The 27,701-nt window shown below is 41.6% G+C and overlaps 1 protein-coding gene and 1 long non-coding RNA gene across 2 annotated transcripts; one reads left to right on the top strand and one right to left on the bottom strand.

Annotated features, from left to right (window-relative positions):
- The first annotated feature begins 260 nt into the window (after positions 1-260).
- On the top strand, positions 261-23,986 carry LOC115669349 (probable indole-3-pyruvate monooxygenase YUCCA10). Its single transcript, XM_056309006.1, has 8 exons — positions 261-512; positions 859-987; positions 1,492-1,696; positions 7,814-8,152; positions 22,843-22,964; positions 23,227-23,460; positions 23,563-23,685; positions 23,798-23,986. Exons 1-8 carry the CDS (start codon positions 261-263, stop codon positions 23,984-23,986), a joined length of 1,593 nt encoding a protein of 530 aa, XP_056164981.1.
- LOC130137456 (uncharacterized) lies at positions 1,888-5,228 on the bottom strand. Its single transcript, XR_008815888.1, has 3 exons — positions 4,424-5,228; positions 4,063-4,329; positions 1,888-2,025 (listed from the first exon to the last, which is right to left on the bottom strand). It is a non-coding gene; the product is annotated as an uncharacterized LOC130137456 (long non-coding RNA).
- Positions 23,987-27,701: the final 3,715 nt, after the last annotated feature.

The raw sequence follows: 27,701 nt of genomic DNA, 5'->3' as shown, positions 1-27,701 counted from the left end.
TGTGGCATATATATTTGAGGCACATTAACGAGAGAAGCCTAAAGGTTTTAAGTGAAAGAAATTTGTTACTGAATGTATGCAAGTGATATGATTTAAATCAACGACGGAGAGTGCAGTTCAGTGCAACTGTCAGAGAAATCACATAAATTGGATAATTAATTCAATTGAATATTCGCAGGTTGTCGCGATTTGCTTCGAGGAAAAGTGCTAGATTTATGATAACAGTTGTTCATGACTACTCGAGGAAGATATGAGTGTTTATGCTGAGGCACAAGTTTGATGCTGCTGTGAGAATCACGCAGTTGAGAACTTTGATCGAAAAGAAGACTCGTAAAATGATCAAGCATGTGTACACTGACAATAATATAGAGTTTTGCTCGAAGTTGTTAAACGAATTCTCCATGAAGGAAGGCATAATGAGACACTGCACTAGTGCTAGTGAACCACAACAGGTTGCAGAGTTGATGAGCAAAGCATTACTAGAGATGGCTCATAAAATGCTCACTAGTGTTGTATGGCTAGGAGATTTATGGCGGACGCGCTTAGTACGGCGAGTTACCTGAACAATATATCCTCATCGATTGCGATTAGATATCGGACTCCCAAAGAAGTATAGTCATTTAGTGTTGCTAATTATTTTGTTTTTAGAATATTTGGTTGCCCATGTTATATTCGAGTGAGTGATGGTAAACTCAATGGAAGGGCAAAAAAGTGTATACAGGCGAGCGAGGCTATCGGTTGTGGTGTTCGGAATTAAATTCACCCGTTATCAGCAGAAAAATTGTATTTGACGAGTCTCCAGAACTTTTGGGTAAGAGTGTTAGTGACAGTATTTATACGGATCTGGACGTTGTTAAGCCTGAAGTGAAGTTGCAACCAGAAACTTCTGAGAAAGTGGATACTAGCGAAGTAATCAACACAGATGATGCTTGTAGCGAGATGGATCCTATAAAGTCAACAGTTGTTGTAACTGCTAATATTGACAAGGTGCGTCTTCAATCTCCTGATAGATGTTGATGCAATAATGGTTTTGCTTTATTTGTAGTAAAGAAGGCTGCGTCGGAAAATCCATGTACAGTAGTTAAAGGTACATGTGAAGTTGGTGTTTAATGAGGTCCACCTATTCAATTTCTTGCCTGAAATTCTTAAATCTACGCATATAGAAAGAAAAACAAATGTAACTCCAGTTCAAAGACTTATCCAGTAAAAGATGCCAATGCGAATTTTAGATGACTCGGTAGTTAGATCAAGTATATCTGATAACAAAGAATCCAAGGTAATTACAAAGGGTGATGTGGATTCATGGCTAGTTTGAGTAAGATTCTCGATTTTCTTACTACTTTGAACCTGCAAGTTTAAACTCCCATGAACTTTCCATATGAGGTCCAATTAATTAGGACGGATTCACGTGCGAGTTCAGTGTGCTCTCTCTCTACAAAAAACACACCAGCTTGTATCTACGAAAACCACATCCCTGAAACGCTGTCGCAGTTGAATCAAAGAAGAACCAAATCATCCATGGACAAGGCCAACGAGAAAGAGATTGTGGTGGCCATTGTTGGCGCGGGCCCTTCAGGCCTCGCGACAGCGGCATGCCTGAACCGCCTCGGCATCGCCAACATCGTGCTCGAGAGAGAGGATTGCTCCGCCTCTCTTTGGAGAAAGAGGTCGTACGATCGATTGAAGCTCCACCTATGTAACGCCCCCACCTCGGGGTCATTAACGTGACGTCCCGTTCATTGTTATCTTTCGTTACACACAAGCGGAAGCATATCTCGGGACAATCACATTTAGAACAAACAGCGGGATTAAGACAAACCACATCATGAACAAACTTTATGTTTACAGGACAAGAAAACATATTTTACAAGCCAACTTAGCCGATTTTAGCCATTTACACAACAAACGTTATGGCTTGGGTGTCCTAAGCCCACTACTTCGGATTCACAGCTCCTAACTTTCCCCGAACTCCAACATGGCTCAAACTCCCCCTGTCGCCGCCGTCCGTTCGACCATCCTATGGACCTGAGAGGGAAAAACAACGGGGGATGAGTCGGGGAGACTCAGCAAGTGAAAACACTAATGTCAAGTGAGGATAAATCGATCGCCGTTAACATGAGTCGGCCCTTACCGCACCGGCGTCGATGGCAAATCAATAGCAAAGTTCATACCGACAAATACTAGAGAACTCTAAGCATGGCTATAACACGTGAACATCACTAGCCAAATTCTGGCTTCTATCTCGAGATATGAACGTCAAACACAAAACATAAACAAGCCAAAGAGATAACCAATCAAGACCGAACACGGTCCAAGCAAACCACGTCACAACGCATCTCATCATCATTTCCCGAGATTAGGGAATTCACTTACCCAATGATATCAAACAAGAACTAGAGAAAACAAGGCGTGTGAAGGACACGTGAGTCTCGGTGACTCTCGGACGATTCTTGGTGGTTCTCGGGCTTAAACACGAACACACGGCCTTGGACGTGGCTTCCTCACTTGATCGAACCACAAGAGAGATACGGGCTAGTCGGTAAGTTCTCTCTCTTTCTCTCTTTCTCGGTCATGAATACGAAGCAAGAAATAAGAAAGAAGGTTGGCCGGAGCTCTCGGGGCGTGAACTAGGAAGCAAGAAAGTCAAAGATGAAGGTGATGGCCGGCTAGTTTGGGCGTGGAAATGGCGTGAAAGAGAGGAAGTGGAGTGAGATGAGAGAGAAGGAGGGGATTGTCTTGCTATTTATAGAACTAGAAAACCCTAGACTTGAGCCAATAAGAGAGGGCCTCTTAGTCAAATTTCATGATGGCCTTCATTAAATGCCATTTAATGACTAAAGCCAAAAGAAAATGATGAAGGGCCAAGCTTATCTTCACCTCATTGGCTCTCTCTCTCTCTCTCTCTCTCTCTCTCTCTCGGCTTCTCTCTCTCTCTCCATTTCTCTCTCCCCTTGGCCGAATGGCCTTCTTTCTATTTATAGAGAGGCAAAACTTGGGGCCAAAGTTTGGATGAGGTAAGCGCACGTGTCATTGGAACATGAGGTAAGCGCACGTGTCATTGGAACATGAGGTCATCGCTTACCTCGCAGCTTCATTAATAACATGGGACAAAATTTCATGATGAAGAAGCAATAATTCTCTCTTGGCAACTCTCTCGACCGACTCTCGTTTTCCCCCTGGGATGACCTCCAATCAAGGCATAAAATATCTCATTTGAAAGCTCAGAATGTGTACTTTAAATCACCAGAAGACACCAAGTCCAAATTCCAACGTTCTCGTATAGAAAATGCTGAATCTTTGAAATCCGACAAAACCGGACAGCTTTGCACTGTTCACGAAGTCGGACTTGAAAACATAGTAAATGGACTTCAAAAATTCTAAAATTTGAATAGGTCATAAAAAAGGTCTTAACAAACATTTTTCATGAGAGCACGAAATCTGAATCTCTCTGTAAACACCATTTTTAGTAGCTCAAAGATAGAATAAAAACAGTTCGCTGGAACAACATTCTTGTTTCTAAAAGTAAGCTCTGTCCAGAATCCAAATCATCTCGAAAAATTCCCAAATTTATGTACGTTATAGAAAAGGACGTTTTCAACAACTTTTGTGAAGGAAAATTTTTCAAAATCCGCCCAGAAAAGCTTGTAGAAAATAAAGACGGTGTGAACATCACTGAAATACCCATTCTGGACAGTTTTACACGGTCCGAAAATCAGGCCATCGTACTACTCATATCAATTCCAAAAATTATGAAATTAAAGTATGTAAAACTTCAAGATGTTTAGAGAAACTTTTAAGAAGGAAGTATTTGGAAATTCGGATCACAAAATTCTCCCAAAAAAAAACAAAATGAAGGGGTACAAAGGATCCAAAATAGGGTTTTCCAAAACAAGAGTAAAAATTAGTTCCGATTGGAAAACCACCAAACTTAAACCATAGCCATTTCCTAGAGACTGAAATTGAGGATGTTACAATTTACCTGCGGCTTCCCAGGCCCAAAAATCGGGATGTGACAATTCTCCCCCTCTAATAAAATTTCGTCCTCGAAATTTAAACGCGTACCTGGTTCCTCGAACAAATGCAGGTATCAACTTTTCCTCAATTCCTAACTCTCCCAGGTGGCTTCTTTTATGCCCCGGTGACACTATAGGACCTTAACTAAGAGAATGGCCTTATCTCTCAACACTTGCTCCTTACAATCCACGATCCGCACCTACTCCTCAGCATAGGACACTCTGCTGTCCACTTCGACCTCGTCGAAAAATTCAGCACGCGTGCCGGATCGGGCTCACACTTTCACAATATCAATACATAGAACACAACATGTACCTGAGCAAGTTTCGATGGCAATGCCAACCGATAGGCTAATTCCCTTTTCGTTCTCGAATTTCAAAAGATCCTACGTACCTGGGACTTATCTTACCTTAGTACCTTTACAGCATCCACTGTAATGTGGACTAGCTCTGGACCAGCGACCTTTCTTTCCTCGACCTCGATCCAACATACTAGAGTGCAGCAAGCTTGTCCACGCTTCCGCTGCGCTACTCTGATAAAATCTTACTCAAACATAATTTACTTACTTATAACAATCACGAAGATCACACTTATCATTTCAAGTAACAGTTCCCATCTTAATTTCAATTCAGTACCTAGTTCGGTTTATTCCTTTTCTTACCCGCCATCCTAGAAGCCTACCAGGAGCCACACCTTATTCAGGTCTTTACCCCCGGCGACCACTCTTGCTAGAAGCCGCACCTTGATCAGGCTTCTTGCCCCGGCGTCCACTTCCTAGCCAAGAGCCGCTCCTTGATCAGGTTCTGCCCCGGCGATCACTCCCCGTCCTCATCGGATCGGGTTATGTCAAAATTCAACAGCCTTCTCTTGGCTCAACACCGAACTGCAACTTACTAGAGGGGAACCTGCTTGAACTTCTCTTTCGAGGTCGTGGCGTCCTGATGGGACTTTCCTTTTTCCTCAGCGGTCGCAGCCTGGTCCTAAGCACTTATTTTGCTATCAATAGTCTAACAAGACTTTCTACAACACAAGAATAGGTCAGTGATCACAAACAAACAGGAGCACTTAACCTATTCAATCACAATTAATCATTTACATGCATAGGGGTGTTTCCTAACTAGCTACCCCAACTTCAGCGCACCTTATCACTCCAGGTCTTTATTCCCGCTTTGATTTCAGAATCGTTTTCCCAATTCGGTGCACAGTTCGGTCATTCCTGCCCTTAGCCATTCTAGAAGCCTGCCAGGAGCCGCTCAATGATCAGGCCCTTCACCCTGGTGGCACTTCTGCCCAGAGGCCGCTCAATGATTAGGCCTCTTACCTCGGTGCCACCTCTGTCAGAAGCCGCTTAATGATCAGGTCGTATGGCCCCGGTGCCACTCCCCGCCCTTGTCGGACTGGCCAATTGAAAGCTGCCCCGAACTGCACCTACTGGAGGGAAAACCTGCTCTGATACCAAATTAGTCTGTAACGCCCCCACCTCGCAGTCATTAACGTGACGTCCCATTCATTGTTATCTTTCGTTACACACAAGCGGAAGCATATCTCGGGACAATCACATTCAGAACAAACAGCGGGATTAAGACAAACAGCATCATAAACAAACCTTATGTTTACAGGACAAGCAAACATATTTTACAAGCCAACTTAGCCGATTTTAGCCATTTACACAACAAACGTTGTGGCTTGGGTGTCCTAAGCCCACTACTTCGGATTCACAGCTCCTAGCTTTCCCCGAACTCCAACATGGCTCAAACTCCCCCTGTCGCCGCCGTCCGTTCGACCATCCTATGGACCTGAGAGGGAAAAACAACGGAGGATGAGTCGGGGAGACTCAGCAAGTGAAAATACTAATGTCAAGTGAGGATAAATCGATCGCCGTTAACATGAGTCGGCCCTTACCGCACCGGCGTCGATGGAAAATCAATAGCAAAGTTCATGCCGACAAATACTAGAGAACTCTAAGCATGGCTATAACACGTGAACATCACTAGCCAAATTCCGGCTTCTATCTCGAGATATGAACGTCAAACACAAAACATAAACAGGCCAAAGAGATAACCAATCAAGACCGAACACGGTCCAAGCAAATCACGTCACAACGCATCTCATCATCATTTCCCGAGATTAGGGAATTCACTTACCCAATGATATCAAACAAGAACTAGAGAAAACGAGGCGTGTGAAGGACACGTGAGTCTCGGCGACTCTCGGACGATTCTTGGTGGTTCTCGGGCTTAAACACGAACACACGGCCTTGGACGTGGCTTCCTCACTTGATCGAACCACAAGAGAGATACGGGCTAGTCGGTAAGTTCTCTCTCTTTCTCTCTTTCTCGGTCATGAATACGAAGCAAGAAATAAGAAAGAAGGTTGGCCGGAGCTCTCGGGGCGTGAACTAGGAAGCAAGAAAGTCAAAGATGAAGGTGATGGCCGGCTAGTTTGGGCGTGGAAATGGTGTGAAAGAGAGGAAGTGGCGTGAGATGAGAGAGAAGGGGGGGATTGTCTTGCTATTTATAGAACTAGAAAACCCTAGACTTGAGCCAATAAGAGAGGGCCTCTTAGTCAAATTTCATGATGGCCTTCATTAAATGCCATTTAATGACTAAAGCCAAAAGAAAATGATGAAGGGCCAAGCTTATCTTCACCTCATTGGCTCTCTCTCTCTCTCTCTCTCTCTCTCTCTCTCTCTCTCTCTCTCTCTCTCTCTCTCTCTCTTCTCGACTTCTCTCTCTCTCTCCATTTCTCTCTCCCCTTGGCCGAATGGCCTTCTTTCTATTTATAGAGAGGCAAAACTTGGGGCCAAAGTTTGGATGAGGTAAGCGCACGTGTCATTGGAACATGAGGTCATCGCTTACCTCGCAGCTTCATTAATAACAAGGGACAAAATTTCATGATGAAGAACCAATAATTCTCTCTTGGCAACTCTCTCAACCGACTCTCGTTTTCCCCCTGGGATGACCTCCAATCAAGGCATAAAATATCTCATTTGAAAGCTCAGAACGTGTACTTTAAATCACCAGAAGACACCAAGTCCAAATTCCAACGTTCTCGTATAGAAAATGCTGAATCTTTGAAATCCGACAAAACCGGACAGCTTTGCACTGTTCACGAAGTCGGACTTGAAAACATAGTAAATGGACTTCAAAAATTCTAAAATTTTAATATGTCATAAAAAAGGCCTTAACAAACATTTTTCATGCAGAGCACGAAATCTTAATCTCTCTGTAAACACCATTTTTAGTAGCTCAAAGACAGAATAAAAACAGTTCGCTGGAACAACATTCTTGTTTCTAAAAGTAAGCTCTGTCCAGAATCCAAATCATCTCGAAAAATTCTCAAATTTATGTACGTTATAGAAAAGGACGTTCTCAACAACTTTTGTGAAGGAAACTTTTCCAAAATCCGCCCAGAAAAGCTTGTAGAAAATAAAGACGGTGTGAACATCACCGAAATACCCATTCTGGACAGTTTTACACGGTCCGAAAATCAGGCCATCGTACTACTCATATCAATTCCAAAAATTATGAACTTAAAGTATGTAAAACATCAAGATGTTTGGAGAAACTTTCAAGAAGGAAGTATTTGGAAATTCGGATCACAAAAGTCTCCCAAAAAAAAAACAAAATGAAGGGGTACAAAGGATCCAAAATAGGGTTTTCCAAAACAAGAGTAAAAATTAGTTCCGATTGGAAAACCACCAAACTTAAACCATAGCCATTTCCCAGGGACTGAAATTGAGGATGTTACAATTTACCTGCGGCTTCCCAAGCCCAAAAATTGGGATGTGACAACCTAGCCAAGCAATTCTGCGAGCTCCCCCACATGCCCTTCCCCTCCAATTCCCCCAAGTTTGTCCCTAGGGACCAATTCATCGAATACCTCGACAACTACAAGTCAGGTTTCGAGATAAAACTGTACTGTCGACGGTCTGTCGAGAGCGCATCGTATGATGATCAAATCGGCAAGTGGCGGATCGTGGCGAGAAACACGGGCTCGGGCGAGGATGAGGTCTACGTCGCGGAGTTCTTGGTGGTGGCAAGCGGGGAGAACAGCAAGGGCGTGATACCGGAGGTTGACGGCTTAGACAGCTTTGGCAGGGCAGCGATGCACTCGAGCGAGTACCGGAATGGGAGATGTTGACACCAAAATAAGAATCGACATAGACGCTGAGTCGACTTTAATGCCGAATCTGGTGTATAATGGAAATCAGCCATCTTCCGAAATACGTTTAGATAAAATTCGAAAACATGCTGGGAAGCAAGCGTGAATGACATCATATCCCGAATTCGGTGATTGGTGAAGATCGGTATATGTACCGAAACATGGAAAGTCATAGTTGGGGAGTTAAAAAAAAAGCGTTGGAGCCATTATACCTCGGGACGTTGACTCGTTCCCGAAATTCGGGAAGTCTATACTTCAGGAATATACCGAAATTACAGAAAATCGGTAAAGATGAATCACGGCCCAGCCACGTAAATCATGATAGCAGGAAGTTATGAGCAAAAAGCGGAGATAGTGAGCACGAGCAGATTGTGGGGAGTTGCTTGTCCAAATTTGAAGTCGTCGCAGCGGTTGAGATCAAGTTTTGGCGGACAATGAATTTGGAAAAACGTGGTTAGATAAGGCAGTTATTGGAAGCTCCAAGATTCAAAATTTGAAAACATAGAAGTAACCGACAAGCAGTTACAGGATATGAGGAGATACAAATACTCAGAAGAAAGAAAGAGGAAGGATCATCAAGAACAATGCAAAAACACTCAAGCTTATCTGCACTTAGTTTCCTATGTACCTTAACTTCCTGCATTTACAGCTTCCTGCATTTACAGCTTCCTGCAACTTTAGTTAACTTTCAAGTCCTTTACAGCTTTCATAGGAGTATTGTAACGTAGCTTGGAACCTTGTTGATGTCAGATCCATTTTCAATCCATTCGATTTCAATCCGTTCCATATAATCCTGTGCTACACTCTGTTTTTCGCTACAACTCTCTTAGAAATCAAGCCACAGAACCTATCTTAATAAAAACCGAAAATCAAAGTTTCGGTGAAAGGTATTCCTCGTTGTAAAATGAGCGAACATCTTTTTGGCACGCCTAGTGGGACTCGCGTGGTAAGATTTGGAGAAATGGTGAGAACTAGTCAATCTGAAGGAATACCGGTGGGTAACATCAACAATCCAGATGATGGAGCACGCTCTGAGCACTCCGCAGCTAATCAAGTAGAGGAGAATGCCGACATTCCTCGGCAATTAACTGAAGAACAAGCCCGCGTGTTGGCACCAGATAACACCTTGGTAGGCACGATGAAAAGGATGTTTGAAGAATAGCAGAACGAGCTTACCAACCATATGGTGCGACATGTGACGGATGTGATAAAGCCCATGGTAATCAATGCTATAAATGAGGTAATATCGCGTCCCAGTTCATCTTCTCAAGTTCTACCCTTTTATGCAAATCCTCTTAGGACAACATCGTTTCCACCAACATCGGGACCTCCTCATGTTGGATATAATGGTAATAGGGGATCAAATTCGCAACCTCCTGTCAGAATTGTACCAAGGCTAGAGAATCCTACCCCTATAAACCTTATGAATGGTGTGAATGCTTACAATTTCCCTCAAAATGCCCCAAATGATGTTAATTTGGTTAATCCCATGGTCACAAACGCACCACCAGTGCTGAACGTACCTCCGCCAGTAAATATGCCTAATGTTGACCATATCAGACCACCTGCGCCTCAACTGTATCCTCATGTGATAGAAAACCCTCTTTATAGGCCACCACTACCCGTTAATTTCAACATGGAACAGCAGGGGGTGAATAGACCTCAGCAGTTTGATCCTAGGGGTCAAGATCCTTGGTTAGGCCAGCAAAATTTAAGACCATGGAATCCAGATAGAGTTGCAGAACCGGTAATGAAATAATTGGGAGCAGAGAGAGGAATGCTAAGGCCAGTATATAGGAAGCCACATCTTGATTGGGTTGACAACATACCATATCCAAGGGGTTTCAAGATGCAAGATTTTGTTGTATTTACAGGAGAGGAGGATCAGTCAACTGTGGAGCATGTTGGTCGATTCTTGGCACAATGCGGAGAGGCTGGGACTAATGAGTATTTAAGGTTAAGGTTATTCCCATTGTCTTCGTCAAAAACAGCATTCACTTGGTATACAAATTTGCCTGCGAATTCTATTCAAACATGGACCGAGATGGAAAGGCAGTTTCATTCTCAATTTTACCGAACGGTACCAGAGGTAACGGTAGCCCATTTGGCCAGGATGTATCAATATAGTACTGAGACACTAGATCAGTTTATTGCACGTTTCAAGAAATACAGAAACCGATGTTTAACATCACTCACTGAAAAGGAGTTCACGGATTTGGCTTTTAACAGCTTGAGGTTTAACCTTAAAGAAAGATTTGAAGGACAAGCCTTTGACGATCTCTTTCAGTTAAACGCTCGGGTTTTCAAGTATGAACATTTGTTAAAGGAGAAAGATAAGAAGTCGAATAAGGATAATCGGCAGACAGTGGCATTTGCTGAAAGTACCGAACATGGTGGTATATCTGAAGAGGAGAATAAAATAACCGTAGCAACTATGGTGCTTGAAAAACCGTATGTGTGCCCAGCACTTAAGCCGGCCAGGGTGAGAGATGTATCCAAGTTCAAGGCTAATGAGACAAATAACTACTCCTTTGATATCTACAAGTTAGATGAAATATTTGACCTGCTGTTGAAAGATGGAATGATCAAGTTATCTGAAGGACAAGTAATCCCGTCAAAGGAGGAAATAACAGATAAGAGATATTGTAAATGGCATCACTCTACAACTCATGATACGGTGAATTGCATTGTGTTTAGGAAGAGTATCCAAGAGGCAATTCGCCAAGGCAAGATTAAATTTGCCGAAGACAAAGGCAAGGCCCCAATGGAAGTAGACACATATCCTTTCCCGAACATGATCAGCATGGTTAATATACGAGAAACGACGGGTGATGACAACAAACAACTTTGCACCCGTTGTCGCCAAGAGCTGACTCGTCAAGATCGGGAGATTCTCAGGTTCCAATACATGAGAGGAACAAGGGGAAGATACAGATCGGGATCGTTTGTCCGCAGGATAGGTAATCCACAGGTAAGATCTGAGATTGTAGCTACCGAAAACTTTTCGGTACAAGCAAGAGAGGAGGAAGTTCAACCAAGACAGACAGCACAAGTACTTGAAAGAAAAGATGTTGGTCATAGGTATGAGAGGAAGGAATACCACCCTGATTCATCTCAACTAGCCCTTCCAATTCGGGAATTGGTTACACAAGTTCATAAAGAAAAAGAAACATTACCAAAGCCTGCAAAGAAAAAGAGTTTATGGCAGCGATATAAGGAAGGTGACCCCAAAGTCGGATTGCTTGGAGAACCTAGCGGGAAGTTTGACTATGTGGTCTATTACGGAGATGCGGATGATTATCCACCTCCATCATTGCCAGTTGAGCCGACTGGCTGGGGAGATGAGTTTGATGATCCACCACCATCAATTTCTCAGGAAATCCACAAAAGAAAAACAGTTAAGGTGCCGTATAATCCTCCCAAAGGAAAATGGTCAACAGTTAAATCGCCAGGACAGGCGTCTTACAGAACCATCAAGAGGCATTTCCAGCGGATGAAAAACAGACAAAGGAATTTCGAGAGTGCCCGAGCTAAAGGTACAGCAAGGCAAAATTTACCTTTCACGTCTGTCAGTAGGAAAGGTAATTGGGTCTGAAAAAGAAACCCTGGTGAAAAAGATCGAATTAAATCAGAACCAGGTGATTCAGGAAGTAGCTCTCACGTTGAAATGAAAAGGGAGAAGGGAGTTTCACAGGTTCCCCAGACAATTAATTTTGGGCAGATCACTGTAGCTCTCAACCCAAAACATCAGAGAAAGGTGGAGCAAAAGAACTTGGGTCCTAAATCGTCACAAAAAGATGGCAGAAGTTACCGAACTGGTTACTCCAAGATATCAAAGGAATATGGTTCTCCAATACGGATAAACATGGTCCATGCTAAACTTCCAGCGGAGTATAGAACTAATTTGGCTGTGGAAGAAGACATCGAACACATTTCAGAAAAAGAGATAGCCATGGTAGAATTTCATTTCCCCGATAAAGAAGCCATTAAGTTTGATAAAGTACCTTCTAAAAAGGCAAAGCATTTGAGGTCCTTGGTTATTTCAGGCAGGGTCAATGGCAGGTCTGTCGGTAAAATCTTTGTAGATGCTGGGGCTACTTTAAACCTCATATCTTACAAGTACTTCAAGAAATTGGGGAAAGATGACGACGACATTAATGTTCAGTTGTTTGATTTTATTGGGGAAGTTACCGAAGTCAAGGGGGCAACAGTGCTTGATTTAACTATAAGGTCCAAGTCGTCCAAAACGACTTTCTTTGTAATAGAGTCTGATGGTTCATATAATCTGTTGCTCGGAAGAGATTGGATATACTCTAATCAGTGTGTACCTTCAACTTTGCATCAAGTCTTGGCATTTTGGAATGGCGAAAAAGTAGAATATGTTGAGGCAGATTCGGGATATGCTTCAATCGGATGGACTGACATTTGTCAAGAATATTGGGACTGTTTACATGAGGGTTATGCTGTCGAATCACCAAGGACAGATCCACAGTCCTTTGCTTATTGCCACTTCGGGGATATGAAAGCTGAATGGATCCCCAAGTCAAGCTTGGCATTAGAAGAATTACACACTCTTTATGGAAAACGAGTCCATATTGCAAGAAGTTTGTGAAAGGTACTTCACACACTTGGCGGAAATGGTGCAGCAAAATGTTGAAGCCTCAGATTGTATTGATGAATGGGAAGAGTTATTAGTCAAAGAAGACAGAATAATGAAGGCTCAAGATCCATTATTAGAGGTTGATATAGGAGAGCCTGGTTGTTTCCGTCCAGTGTATGTAAGTACGTTTTTGTAAGGGGGCATGAAAGAAAAGTTGGTTAACCTGATCAAAGGGTACAAAGATTGCTTTACATGGGACTATCATGAAATACCTGGTTTGTCAAGAGATATTGTAGAACATCGCCTTCCAATCAAGAAAGGATTTCGTCCGCATAAGCAGCTAGCAAGAAGATTTGCTCCAGATGTAGTTGATAAAGTCAAAGAGGAAATAGAAAGGCTGCTGAAAGCGAAATTTATTGAAACAGCCAGGTATGTAGAGTGGCTTTCAAATATTGTCCATGTAAAAAAAAAGAATGGAAAGCTGAGAGTTTGTATTGATTTTCGGGATCTAAATAATGCCACTCCAAAGGATGAATACCAAATACCCATGGCAGATATGTTAGTAGACTCAGCGTCGGGAAATGAGATGTTATCCTTGATGGATGGTCATTTGGGTTATAACCAGATTTTTATTGCTAAGGAAGACGTCCCAAAAACAGCATTTAGATGTCCTGGTGCGATCGGGACTTTTCAGTGGGTAGTTATGCCTTTCGGATTGAAGAATGCAGAAGCTACATACCAGCGGGCAATGAACTTATTTTTCATGATATGATCGGTAAATTCTTAGAAGTTTATATTGACGACGTGGTGGTGAAATCAGCCCAAGAAGATCATCTGTATTATCTCGAGCAGGCATTTATTAGGATGAGGAAGTACAAATTGAAGATGAATCCAACCAAGTGTGCCTTTGGAGTACGAGCATGAAATTTCCTGGGATTTTTGGTCAATCAGAGGGGAATTGAAATTGACAAGAACAAAACAAGGGCTATCATGGAGCTTTCCAATCCTACGTCAAAGAAACAATTGCAGATGGTAATTGGAAAAATAAACTTTTTTAGAAGATTCATTGCCAATTTGTCTGATAAAATGGAGCCGATGACACAGCTTCTGCGTCTTAAAAATCAGGACGAATTTATATGGGGAGAGAAACAACAAAAGGCATTTGATTTGATCAAAGCCTATCTAATGAATCATCCTGTATTAATGCCGCCGAAAGCAGGCAAACCACTGAAATTGTACTTATCGGCTATCGATATAACTATCGAGAGTATGTTGGCACAAGAGAATGAGAATGGAAAAGAACAAGCGGTATATTATTTGAGCAAGGCATTAACTGATGTTGAAAAAAGATATACCGCAATTGAAAAATTATGTCTATCTTTATACTTTGCTTGTATGAAGTTAAGACATTATTTGTTGCCAACTACAGTGCATATGATCGGTAAGACTGATATAATAAAATATATGCTATCCCGACCTGTTATAAAAGGGTGTATAGCTAAATGGGCATTTATCTTGTCTGAGTTTGATTTGATATATGTGCCGATCAAAGCAGTAAAAGGCCAAGCCATTGTTGATTTTCTTACCGAATACCCATGTTTACAAATGGAAGAAAATGAGCAAAGCCTCAGTCAAGTGCTACCATGGACTTTGTATTTTGATGGATCGTGTGCTAAGAGTATGGCTGGAGCTGGATTGATAATAATTTCTCCCGATGGGGAACTTACAAGGTGCGTCTGTAAGTTAGATTTTGAATGTTCAAATAATCAAGCTGAATATGAAGCACTGATTATTGGCTTGGGAATATTGATTGAGTTGAAAGCACAGTTTATCAAAGTATTTGGTGATTCACAATTGGTGGTGAAACAATTAAAGGAAGAATACCAATGCTCAAATGAAAATTTGATTGGTTATTACTATCTGGCCAAGAAGCAATTAGAGCAATTCAGAGAGTACGACATAGTCCATGTTAAAAGAGATACAAATTTCGAGGCTAACGAGTTGGCTCAAGTGGCTTCCGGGTACCAAATATCAAATGAGTTGGCAGACATCACAACTACTGTAACACTGTCGGTACCTTCTACTGAACAAAGAAAAATACCGATAGCAGTTAGCAAGGTAGTTCGAGAAGAGGATTGAAAACAAACTATCATCGAATATTTGAAGAATCAAGATTCAAGAGATCGAAAGCTGAGGAGACAAGCCCAGAAATATGTCATATTAGAAGAATTATACCGAAAATCCTCAGATGGATTGCTCTTACGTTGTCTTGATGAAGATAATGCAAAATTGGTTATGGCAGAAGCACATGAAGGCATATGTGGAGCCTATCAAGCAGGAATCAAGATGAGATGGCTGTTAAAAAGGTATGGATATTTTTGGCTAGCAATGATGCAGGATTGTATCAACTGTGCCAAAGCATGTCTTTCGTGTCAAAAACATGGACCGTTGCAACATGTACCTGCTATGGAGCTCCATTCTGTTATAAAGCCATGGCCATTTAGAGGATAGGCAATGGACATAATAGGTAAGATCTATCCACCTTCTTCTCATAAGCACAGTTACATTTTATTGGCTACGGATTACTTTACGAAGTGGGTGAAAGCCATTCCATATAAGAGTATTACACAAAAGACCGTGATCAAGTTTATTGAAGAAAACATAATTCATCGGTTTGGCTTGCCTGAGTCAATTACTGCGGACCAAGGAATAGTGTTCACTGGAGGTGAAGTAATGGAATTTGCACGATCAAGAGGAATCAAAATGATCTATTCCACACCATATTATCCCCAGGCAAATGGACAAGCTGAAGCTACTAATAAGGTTGTTATTGGTCTGATCAAGAAGCATCTAGAAGAAAATCCAAGGGAATGTGATACTTTACTGTCAACAGTATTGTGGGCATACCGAACATCACGAAGATCAAGTACAGGTGTCAGCCCTTATATGCTTACATATGGACAAGAAGCAGTTTTACCGATGGAGATAACAGTACAATCTTTAAAAGTCCAATTGCAGAGTGAAATGTTGCCTGAAGATTATAGAGATTGGATGCATATAAATTTGGATGAACTAGACGAAGTTCGTGCGGCTTCTTTGGATCAGTTGATTGCACAAAAGAGAAGAGTAGCCAGAGCTTTTAACAAGAGAGTTAAAGTTAAGTAGTTTGTTGTGGGGGATTTAGTGTGGAAAGCAATCTTGCCATTTAATCTCCAAAACAAGGAATTCGGTAAATGGTCATCAAATTGGGAAGGCCTATATTTAGTTACCGAAGTGCTTAGTGGAAACGCATACAGGTTGATGGATGTCAATGGAAAAGAACTATCACGTTCTATAAATGGGAAATTCCTGAAGAAATATCGTCCATCAATCTGGGAAATACAAAGAGATTAGTCCATTCATTAGAAATGAAAGTACATTCTACTCTTGGTTACAAAGATTTGCAAATCATTAACAAGTTTGAGGTTCTGGGCTACATGATTAGAATGCAAGGCAAGATCCTGGTGGAGTTTAGATTGTTGTTCCTCGAGATACTCCATGTGACGAGAATGAAAGCGAACAATTTCAAACCTTTCCCAAGCTTCTTGAAGCAACTGCCTGTACTTGTTTGAAGAAACTTCAACCATAGACTTAACATGAGAAATTTCATCTCTGAGTATCCTCTGCTCCACACGACGATGATTGGAAAGGAAATTGAGAAGTCAACGTGTCATCTCAACGTCATCTCTAGCTTGAGTACAGGAGTCTTGAGCTTGAGCATATTTCTCTTTGGAGTTTCGTAATCGGGAAGACTCCTCCTCAATTTGAAGTTGAAGAGCGTCAGCTTCCACAATAATAGGCTCTAAATTCCAAATCTCCCTCACATTATGTTCGAATTCATCAAAGCTAGCAGGGAATAAAGAGCATAGCTCCCAAACCATATCCAAGAAGGTAGAATCTGCAGACAGAAACACTTTGGATCTGAAGAGGTTTGTCAAATCGGTAATTTCTACCTTATGCTTGTGATTCAATAATAAAGCATGATGTCCTTGGGACAGCAATTCGTGCAGTCGCCTCCATAAGGATCGATCACCTATAGGTAGTAGAATAAACAAGTTGTTCATGTTAAAGGAAACGAAGAATGGTTGTCAAAACTCAGACCTGGTAATGTTCAATGGAAAGTTTACCTTCATGGATAATACGAGATCTTTGTGATCGAGACCAAAGAAGCAATTGAGATGAAGAACCATGCGAAGACATCATGAACAGGACAGTAAGTTCGCAGGAAAGATTTGGTAAGCCTGAGCAGTTAGATAAAGGATATGGAGCAAATCGTGGGCAGTAATGTGCCAGAGTTTTTCTTGGGGAAATGAGATAGAGGCAGAATGTGGTTCATGCGTATGGATAAACGGTTATTAAGTCAGTATCCAGTAATTTCAGAGAGGATAAGTGAGAAGGAGGATTAGTGTTCGACCCTTCAATTATGAAAGTTGCAAGGGAACAATTTTCTTTGAGTTGATTCAAATGTCAAAGGAGCCAGATGGAGATTAGGTTTAACATTTGGTTAAGATGGTTGAATTATTAAGTTTGGCAAGGTACAGCGTCGGGAATTTGCATTGTCGGGATATTCCACAAATAAGTAAATGCAAAGGAAACCAAAAATAGAATCTAGCAAGTAGGTCTTTCATTTCATTTCCATTTGGCCAATAGAGCTTTGGCCTCGATTACAAAATTTCTCAACTCAGTTTCAAGCCTATTGTTTTCATCCATAATATCTGCTCTCTTCTTCTCATGGACTCTGACCATTCCAGTAGTATCATCAAATTCTTTCTCCAACTCCCGACACTGCTTCATCTTGCGTCTGAGTGTAGGACAGAAGTTTGAGACTGTGAGCTTCTGCTCTTCTATTTGGGTAACCACCATCCTCAACTCTGCCTCAAGCTCTTCTTTCCTAGTCTCCAAGCGTTGAAGTTTACTCTCCTCAACTTTAAAATTGTTGTAGAAAAGACGAGCATCTTCACGCTTACGGGCTAACTCATCTTGGATTGCCAATCCTCGGTTTTCCCCAAAGAGAAGACGGGGGAGTTGATCAAGGTTGACTCTAATTGTAGTCACAGCGTCCACGAAACTAACAGCAAAGAGATCAATCTTGTCCTGGAAAGGCTCAGATAATATGAAGGATGGATCACCAGAACATACTTCCTGGAAGAGAATCTTCGCTTGGCGCTTCTTATCAGAGTCATTGATCAATTTCCCATAGCCAAGTTCCAATAAGTTAAGGAGCTGTTCCCATTTAGCTTTGGCTACTTCTTTGGGAATTTCGGCAGACATTGATAAAGCTGGAGATTCTGAAGAATCAGGAGCTATTGAAGAGCTAGGATGAGTACCTGCTAATATCCTCTCCATTTCCACCTGTTCAGCCTGAGAAAAAATTTCTATCTTGGCAGGTGGACTGGGTACAGCATAAGATGTTTAGGGAGGTAAAACAGTAATTGCATAAGAAGCAGGTGGTAGTGGCACACTCAAGGAGTCCTTAGTCGATGCTCCTTCTGAAATTGGAGTCCCTTGAGGCGTAGAAGTGGATTTATCAGTAACTGCAGATATCGGCATATGTATATCAGACAACAGCATAAAATCTTGAGTCAAACAAAGGGTAATAACATTTACCAGTGAGAGCTAGAGGAAGATCTTTTTCAGATCTCACAACATTGGCAGAAATATCCTTTGTTGGTGTACTCTCTTTAGGATCTGGAATAGAGGGTTGATCTCGAACCAACTCAGCATTAACATCTGTCAAAGGAGCAGGGATCACTAGTGAAGGATTGGAAACTGATGTGGCAGGAGTCTTGCTAGGAGAAGAAACAGGGGAAGCAACACTGGACTGATAGGTCTTAAGAGTTCCTGGATTGATCAGAAGATATAAAAATTAATGTTAATATACACATTGGTAGCCTCCAGAAATAAAGCATGAGAGTTACCTTTCGGAGTGTACGGCTTTATCATAGCTCGAAGTGTGGGCTCTGGAGATTGAATCAATGCTGGAGGACCCTCTGGAGATGACTCTGAGGATCAAATAATTACTCTCCTAGTACCACGTTTTGTTGGTACTTTCTCTGAAGCAGTTGAATCTGAAGCTTTCCTTTTCTTGCTCACTGTAAGAGTAAGAAGTCAGATGGAGGGTTGGGTGCCAAACAAAACATATATATATATAGATATCGAAAGGCAGAATTAAGTTACCTTTAGAGGGCTCTGTTGGCTTAGTTGAAGGCATATTTGCAGCTTCGATTGTTTTTGGTACTGTAAGAGGAACAGCATCTCTTATCTTCAAAAGAATATGATCCAGAGGATCTGAAAATACAGTCTTTCGATAACCATTCCACCAGAAATCGAACTCAGCTGAAGAACAATCAGGGCATCCAGTGAATTCGGTAACACGAGACAATCGATAAATACCCCGTACCAGTGTGGTTAGCTCACCAAAAGGTTGATCATCTTTCAGTTTGCAAGATATTTTATCGAAAGAAGCAAATGAGAAAGTATAAAGGGCTGGAACAGGAATCCCTTGAATCAACCCAAGTTGTCTGGCACAGTACTGGGGAGAATAAATTTCAAAGCCAGCAACGAACCTGCCTTTTGTTAAAAATCTCACAGGGAGATCAACAGAGGTCAGACCAATCTGCTAGAAGTCACTTTTGTTCTTCTGGAAGGAAGGAAGGTAGGACTTGAATTGGGGAACAAAAAAAGAGAGAAGGAATATGGATTCTCTTCAATAGAATAAATCTGAGAAATAAAGTACCGAAAATAAGAAGATGGCTCTTTGGAAACAGGGACCAATTTTCTGCTCAAGGCTTGGCAGACTGGTTGGTCAGGAATGTAAACCGAAAGGGATTGGAGAACTTGATCCTTGGAAAATCAAGCAGGGAAATAGAAAGCTGCCGATGCTTGAAGAAGCCAAAGAGGACCACCAAAAACTCCACTAACTTCGTCTGAAGCAATGGAGGAGGAAGCATGGGCTAAACCCCGATATAACAGGGCCAACATTATTTTGCCTAGGGCAAGTGAGGTCCCTGAAGCTAAAGCAGAAGCAACAGCATCAAAATCGTTTGAGACCCTAACTATAGGGTGGCAGAAAAGGAATTTACAGAGCCAGTACAAAAGAAAAGCAGTATGCTCCTCGTCGGTAACTGTACTTTCCTTCTTAAAGTATTTCTTAATGAATGCCCCATAGGCCATTTCAGAATCAGACAATTTACCAAGCAGCGAACGAGAATTGGGAGACAGGGTAGATGGGTCTGTACCTAAAGGAGAAAGCACAGTAAGGCAATATATGTCAAGCAAAGTTACCGACATAGGAAAAAAAGGGAAAAAAGAAGCAATTAGTGGAAGTCGACCAAAAACAGGACAATGCGCCGATCAGTTCGTGATTCAAATGGTAATCGAAGCAGCTAAGACGCAGAGCATTATGAATCAAAATGGTATCCCAAAGAGAACCCTTAGAAGGAAGGAGTCGAAGGTACCATTGGTAGAAATCAGGCTCAAAGTCAGAAAAAGCCCTAAGGCGAGGGGGACGAGAATGCCACTGATACGCCAAGATAGATGATTCGTGGACTGGAAGTACCTCAAATTGGTGACGTGGGAAGTGGCTTGACAGGCATTTTGGAACAGAGAAGTGATTGTGAACTGCTGGGCCAAGGATGTAAGAATCTTTGTAGTCGTTCTCCACAGAGAGCAGATGAAATTCTTCAATAAAATCCTCGGAATCTCGGAACAGTTGGTACCGGTCAAGGACATATGATGCGGAAAAGGAAAGAGTTTGATCATTGGAAGCTTTGGAAGCCATTAGGTTTAGACGAATGTTGGGAGAGATTGCAGAAAGTCGAGAAGTTGAGGATGCAGAGGAACGAGGAAAGGAACGATTTTTAGAATAAGTGTTTTGAAGACGAAAGGACAAGCACGTGAAGCGAGGTGACGAAACGACAGCAAGAGTAAAAAGTAAGTACCTTTTTTCTGGCATTTAAAAGAATTAAAAATTCTTTTAATCCTTTTAAAAGGGGGCATCTGTTGACACCAAAATAAGAATCGGCATAGACGCTGAGTCGGCTTTAATGCCGAATCTGGTGTATAATGGAAATCAGCCATCTTCCGAAATACGTTTGGATAAAATTCGGAAAAATGCTGGGAAGCAAGCGTGAATGACATTATATCCCGAATTCGGTGATTGGTGAAGATCGGTATATTTACCAAAACATGGAAAGTCATAGTTCGGGAGTTAAAAAAAAGCATTAGAGCCATTATGCCTCGGGACGTTGACTCTTTCCCGAAATTCGGGAAGTCTATACTTCGGGAATATACCGAAATTACAGAAAATCCGTAAAGATGAATCACGGCCCAGCCACGTAAATCATGATAGCAGGAAGTTATGAGCAAAAAGCGGAGATAGTGAGCACGAGCAGATTGTGGGGAGTTGCTTGTCCAAATTTGAAGTCGTCGCAGCGGTTGAGATCAAGTTTTGGCGGACAATGAATTTGGAAAAACGTGGTTAGATAAGGCAGTTATTGGAAGCGCCAAGATTCAAAGTTTGAAAACATAGAAGTAACCGACAAGCAGTTACAGGATATGAGGAGATACAAATACTCAGAAGAAAGAAAGAGGAAGGATCATCAAGAACAATGCAAAAACACTCAAGCTTATCTGCACTTAGTTTCCTAGGGGGAAGAACAGGAGAAGTGCCAAAAGTTGTGTACGGAGCTCACTTTGGTGCCAAAAGTTTCAAACGAATCACTTAAGTGCCAAAAGTTTACGCCGGCGATCAATTAAGTGCCAAATCGGAGAAAAAACGATCACTTAAGTGCCAACGGCGAGAAATTCCGACCAAATTTAATACGTGACTTTTGTATTTAAATTTTAATGACACGTGGAATTTCCACGTGTATAATTCAATTTTTTAAATATTTTTTTCTGATTTTTTTTTCTTTTCTTTTTTCTTTTTTCTTTTCTTTCTTCTTCTTCTACCATGGCCAGTGGCCGGAGGCCAGCCACCGGCCTCGCCGGGCGTCTCCTTCCACCGGGCGAGGCAGTCGTGGCCTCGGCGAGGGCCGGCCTCGCCTGATCTGGCGAGGCGAGCCCTCGCCAAGGCCACGGCGGCCTCGCCGAGGCGTCGCCTTCCTCCAGGCGAAGCTCGACGAGGCCGCCGTGGCCTCGGCGAGGGCTGGCCTCGTCGGATCCGGCACGGCGAGCCCTCGCCAAGGCCATGGCGGCCTCGCCGGATCTGGCGAGGCGAGCCCTCGCCAAGGCCACGGCGGCCTCGCCGAGGCGTCGCCTTCCTCCGGGCGAGGGCCGGCCTCGCCGGATCGCGAGGCGAGCCCTCGCCGGGCTCGCCCGCCCGGGCGAGGTCGACCTCGCTTGGGCGGGCGAGCCCGGCAGGGCTCGCCTCGCCAGATCCGGCGAGGCCGGGCCTCGCCGAGGTCACGGCGGCCTCGCCGGAGGAAGGCGATGCCCGGCGAGGCCAGCCATGGCCGGTGGCCGGACGCCGGCCATCGGAAATAAGAAGAAAGAAAAAAAAAAAAGAAAAGAAAGGAAAAAAGAAAGAAAAGGAAAAAAAAAAGAAAATAAATGCCACATCAGCCTCCGGCGAGCCACATCAGCTTGAGAAATTAACAAAAAAAATGCCACGTCGGATTTCCGGCGATGTGGCACTTAAGTGATCGTTTTTCACAACTTTTGGCACTTAAGTGATCCGTTTGAAACTTTTGGCACCAAAGTGAGCTCCGTACACAACTTTTGGCACTTCTGCTATTCTTCCCCCTAGTTTCCTATGTACCTTAACGTCCTGCATTTACAGCTTCCTGCAACTTTAGTTAACTTTCAAGTCCTTTACGGCTTTCATAGGAGTATTGTAACGTAGCTTGGAACCTTGTTGATGTCAGATCCTTTTTCAATCCATTCGATTTCAATGCGTTCCATACAATCCTTTGCTACCCTCTGTTTTTCGCCACAACTCTCTTAGAAATCAAGCCACATAACCTATCTTAATAAAAACCGAAAATCAAAGTTTCGGTGAAAGGTATTCCTCGTCGTAAAACGAGCGAACAGGAGGGAATTCAGAGGGAAAAATGTGTTGGTGGTGGGTTGTGGTAACTCAGGAATGGAGATTGCCTATGATCTGTGGAGCTATGGTGCCAACACTTCCATTGTTGCTCGAAGTCCCGTATGCAAACTCTTTCTATAATTCATGCATTTTTCCTTCTTTAGTACGGGATGGAACTTACAGAATTCTTCATCTTTTTGAGGAAATTCAGTCGTGAGTTGATAGGGGGAATCTCTTGCAACAAACCAGAGAAATTCGAATTGGCAAACGACTTAATGGACATATAATAGAGAGCAAATGAAAGCCTTATTTCTCTTTGATAGCTATAGATAACGGCAAAGTTTTTTCATGAGCTTAATGGCCTAATGACGAGGATTTGCAGGTACATGTTGTTACCAAGGAAATGGTGTTTCTTGGTATGGTCTTGTTAAAATTTCTCCCATGCCGAATAGTTGACACCTTCGTGATACAACTCAGCAATCTAAAATATGACGACTTCTTCAAGTACGGCCTTCGGATGCCGGAAAAAGGTCCATTCTATCTAAAAGCAGTGACCGGACAATCCCCCACCATCGACGTCGGGGCAAGGAAGAGGATCAAGAAGGGAGAAATCAGGGTAAATCAAGGAATTATAGGCTTGTTTTCTTTGAAATTTAGTTTAAAACATAATCAAAAACATGTTAAACCTTCTCAAGTTATAATAAAGCAAATGGTGTAGGTTTTCCCCTCCATCAAAAGCATTAACGGGAAGCTGGTCACATTTGTAAATGGCACTACCAGTCAATTTGAGGCCATAGTCTTTGCCACTGGCTACAAAAGCACTGTGCGGAAATGGCTCCAGGTACATTTTCTTTATATTTATCTTTTTTTGGTTAAGCCACTTAATAGTGATTGATTTATATACATTTGCAACTTTTCCCGTTGAATCTTCATATTTATGGTAACTTAATTAGGGTGGAGATGACCTCTTCAACAAAGACGGCATGACCAAGGTCCTGCGCCAATGGAAAGGAGAAAATGGCTTGTACTGCACCGGTTTTGCTCAACGGGGTCTGCTCGGCATCTCTGCCGACGCGCACAATGTAGCAGACGATATCAGTTTCAAACTTCGATGCGATAGGAAGTGTTCGCAACGGAAATAAGAAGCAATGTTGTCCGTGCAACGATATGCTTGTATTAAAAATAACAAAGGATGTACGATAACGTTGCGATATAAATGGAAATCAAGCTTTATCATAGTCAAAATCAACGAAGTCATTCTATTCGTAGATCAGGGATTTCTGAAATTTCAACTTTCTCTTTTGAATTTTCTTTCTCTGATGTTCTGAAATCTGAGCGGTTTCAAGTTGCTTACCCACTATGATCAATGGTACTCTATGCAATAAATTGGTCTAAAAACGAAGTGATCCCTCGAGAAAGTTATGTTTTATATATACTTGGCTTGCCTATGTGTCCACTATCAAAACAGGAAAGTTGTCCTAGAAGTTAAAGTACAACCCAAATTGGGAATCCAGGTGATGAAACATATGGCCATGCATTGAATGGGAATGTACCAAGATAGCTTTTTAGTATCAAGTAAATCTGACCAAGAACATTGAACTCGAGGCAAAATAAATGTTCTATATGGCCAAATTTTGATTTGCAAGGGCTTACTTGCCCAATATTGGGATCAAAATAAGATCTGTGGCAATCTAATACTAGCAAAAATGATTTGACAACCTCTTAAAACAAACACTCTCTCTCTCTCTCTCTCTCTCTCTCTCTCTCTCTCTCTCTCTCTCTCTCTCTCTCTCTCTATGGAAAAGACAAATTTTACATTCCTTATTGAGGTCGTGCGAAGCCATGTCCATGTTATTCAGACCCTAGTGAGAAAATAATTTATACACTTGTCTCAAAAAGAAAAATCTCAGGAAATGCATTTTTTATTAAATACACATAGAACAAAAGGTGAAAAGGCGCAATTTCTGCCTAGTATTTGTACTCTTCGAAGGACAAGACGGTTCACAAGACATACTAGTTGTGGACGAGAAAATTGTCTAAAAATCATAAACTTATTACACTTTTACGCTTTCAATTATAAGCATTTCAATGTTACAAATTGAGTTCTAAACATTTTCACCTTATGCCAATTGAGTTCATCAGTCCAGTTTTGGCCGGAAATTGCCGACATGGACACTGGTCATGCCACATGGGGCGGCTGGCGCTAACGTGGACAATTTTTAATAATATTTTCATATTTTTTGAATTTATTTATTTATTATTTTCTTTTTCCTTTTTTTCTTTTATTTATTGTTTTTTTCTTCCCTTCTTTCTCCTTTAGCCGATCGCTGGGCGTTGGTGATGGCTGACGACCGATCAGAGGTGAGGACCGGCAAGGTCGACCTCGCTAGTGGCCGGCGGAGCGAGCTTCGCAAAATTCTTTGGCCCAACGATCGGCTAAAGGAAATAAAAAAAAAACCAAAAAGAGAAAGAAAAGAAAATTTGAAAAAATACTATTAAAAATTATCGACGTTAGCGCCGGCCACGCTACATAGGACAACCAGCATCCACGTCAGCGATTTTCGGATAAAATTGATCGGATTGACTCAATTGGCAAATTATGAAAATGTTTAGAACTCAATTGACAACATTAAAAGGTTTAGGACTAAAGTGGCAAAAGTTCAATATGTTCAAGACTTTTTGAACAATTTTTCCAGTTGTGGAGACGTGGCAAATTTAATGGGGGCGATAAGGTAACCGTTAGTGTGCGTGTGAAAGAGAAAATAGTACGTAGGCTCGTCCCTTTGAATCCTCAAAAGCAAAGATGACCCTTTTAAATATTTTAAAAAAAATTGAAAATCAATAAAGATAATTCATTTTTTTAGAAAAGGGCATATGTTTAAAAAATACTAATCAACTCTTTATAATCGATAAATAGTGACGCTCGATCGGTTAATCGAGTTTGGTTAATAAGACTGGCATGGGGCAAATCGACAAGTACTATGGCTCGAGTATCGATAACTACACGACGTTCATCGACGACCATGTGGCATAGTTGTCAAAGAAGGGTGAAGGACGATCAACAAGTATCGAGATTCAGCTATAAAACTTATGGATGGCCTATTACCGCGAAATTAATCAAGCGTTGGATATAGGGGAAAGAAAAGGCATGGACCAAAGATGTCGAATGGAGGCACCGGCACGAACTGACGGTTAAATATCTCGGTGGTTTTAAAAGTTGTAACTGCTTAACGATAAGGTCGACATGCAAATGGGGAGTATTGAATCTTGGGAAGTGTTCGACCAAACAAAAAATCTGGGAAGTGCAGTAGTAACTACTTGTAAGTGGTTTTAATTAGTGGATTATAAATATAGGCGGCGTGTAATCACGGGGGATCATCATCGCAGACACAACCTCCCAAAGGTTAGGCGGGATCATCTTCAAAGGCACGACATCCCTAGAGCTTCTAACCAACGTATTAGTAATTTGTTTTCTCCATCTTCATGCACGTTTACCATTTCCAGAACTTTTACTTTACGAGCTTGCATTTTATCTTCACTTTAGAAGCCAGACCATTTCCCTAAAAAAAAAAAATTCAAAAAATTTGCTTTCGGTGAAAGGTTTTTCACTATGCAGATAAATCCCTGTTTTTGGGGAAACACGTGTTGTCCGTTATGGAAAGATACAAGGTAATTTTACACTAAAGAATCGGATTACCATTATTCCTAGTGACAATAATTCTATCGATAATCATTTTTACATCGAAAAGATTTATTAAACTTCACAGGACTTTTTGTGCCCGTTCAAAGGTTTTTTCTTGAGTATACAAGGATCGATGTGTGTAAGCGAGACCTGAATAAGGAAAAAAATTTAAAGAAGTATATCAATAGGAAAAAAAAATCCATTCAAAAGGATCTACTTTGGGTAAAAGAATTCAATCCGTAACTTATATTTTTCCTATAATAAGTCGTCACATGATTGCTTTCTTTAATGCAACTCCTTTAATATTTTTTCCAATTACGAAAAATAACAACCAATGCCGAATTAAGATAAGTTCCTATAAAAGAACAATTTTGGATACGGATTCCCATGTACGGCACGTAGATTGACATTGCCGAGTCAAGTACAAGGTAAACGTATAAATTAGGAGAACCAAATGTGGTACACAACTCCGTTTGGAGAATGAAATCTGGCATTTATGAATGTCCGTACATTAGACAGTTATTTCCTCGTATGTGATGCAGAATCTATTAGTGGTGCGTTTCTGGACCGATTGGACAGGCAGAAGTCCAAACGGAAGGCGAAACGGTGATGTGACTAGAACTAGCGAACCCGGTTGGCGACATCGAATCGGGCTCAAATTCGGTGCTTTGAAGCAAAACGGCGATCTAAACACAACTCACGGCCTCGTGACTAACGACGGATTTTAGCGATTCGGGATCGTTTACATGGGTTTTTCTATTATTTTAATATTTTTTATGGGTTTTAATTTTAAGGGCAGTTTTGTAATTTTGATATTTTATGCTTTATAGTCCTAGTAAGGTTTGGTTTAGGGATATATATAAGCTTGTTTTAGGGTTATTTTTGAAGACCAGAACATTATCATCAATATTAAATTTCGGGATTTTTTTCCCTAAGCAAGGTTTTGCTTGAATTACTCGCTGAACGCTGCGTCAGTATGGACTTATTCCCAACATGACAAGTTCTAAAGAAGAGTCAAGCTGGATAGTATAGTTCTGAAGTGATGTTCATACTCTTTAACTTATTTTTTTTTTTGGTCGGATACACTTAACTTTTTTTGGTTTTTTTGGTCAGAATCGGATACACTTAACTTAAATGGCCAATCTTTACCTGCCTATTCGATTTCTTGCTAGAAA

The sequence above is a fragment of the Syzygium oleosum genome, unplaced genomic scaffold, assembly GCF_021117445.2.
Source record: "Syzygium oleosum isolate NSW1041296 unplaced genomic scaffold, Sole_v2.1 Sole_v2.02, whole genome shotgun sequence".
NCBI classification, from domain to species: Eukaryota; Viridiplantae; Streptophyta; class Magnoliopsida; order Myrtales; family Myrtaceae; genus Syzygium; species Syzygium oleosum.
This window is presented reverse-complemented; position numbering and strand designations above follow the sequence as displayed.

Excerpts from the sequence above, each read along its gene's own strand:
- LOC115669349 (XM_056309006.1), top strand. The coding sequence starts at position 261 with ATGCTGAGGCACAAGTTTGATGCTGCTGTGAGAATCACGCAGTTGAGA. Across the intron at positions 988-1,491 it reads TAACTGCTAATATTGACAAG|TTGAATCAAAGAAGAACCAA; the intron begins GTGCGTCTTCAA and ends ACGCTGTCGCAG. Across the intron at positions 22,965-23,226 it reads CCATTGTTGCTCGAAGTCCC|GTACATGTTGTTACCAAGGA; the intron begins GTATGCAAACTC and ends GAGGATTTGCAG.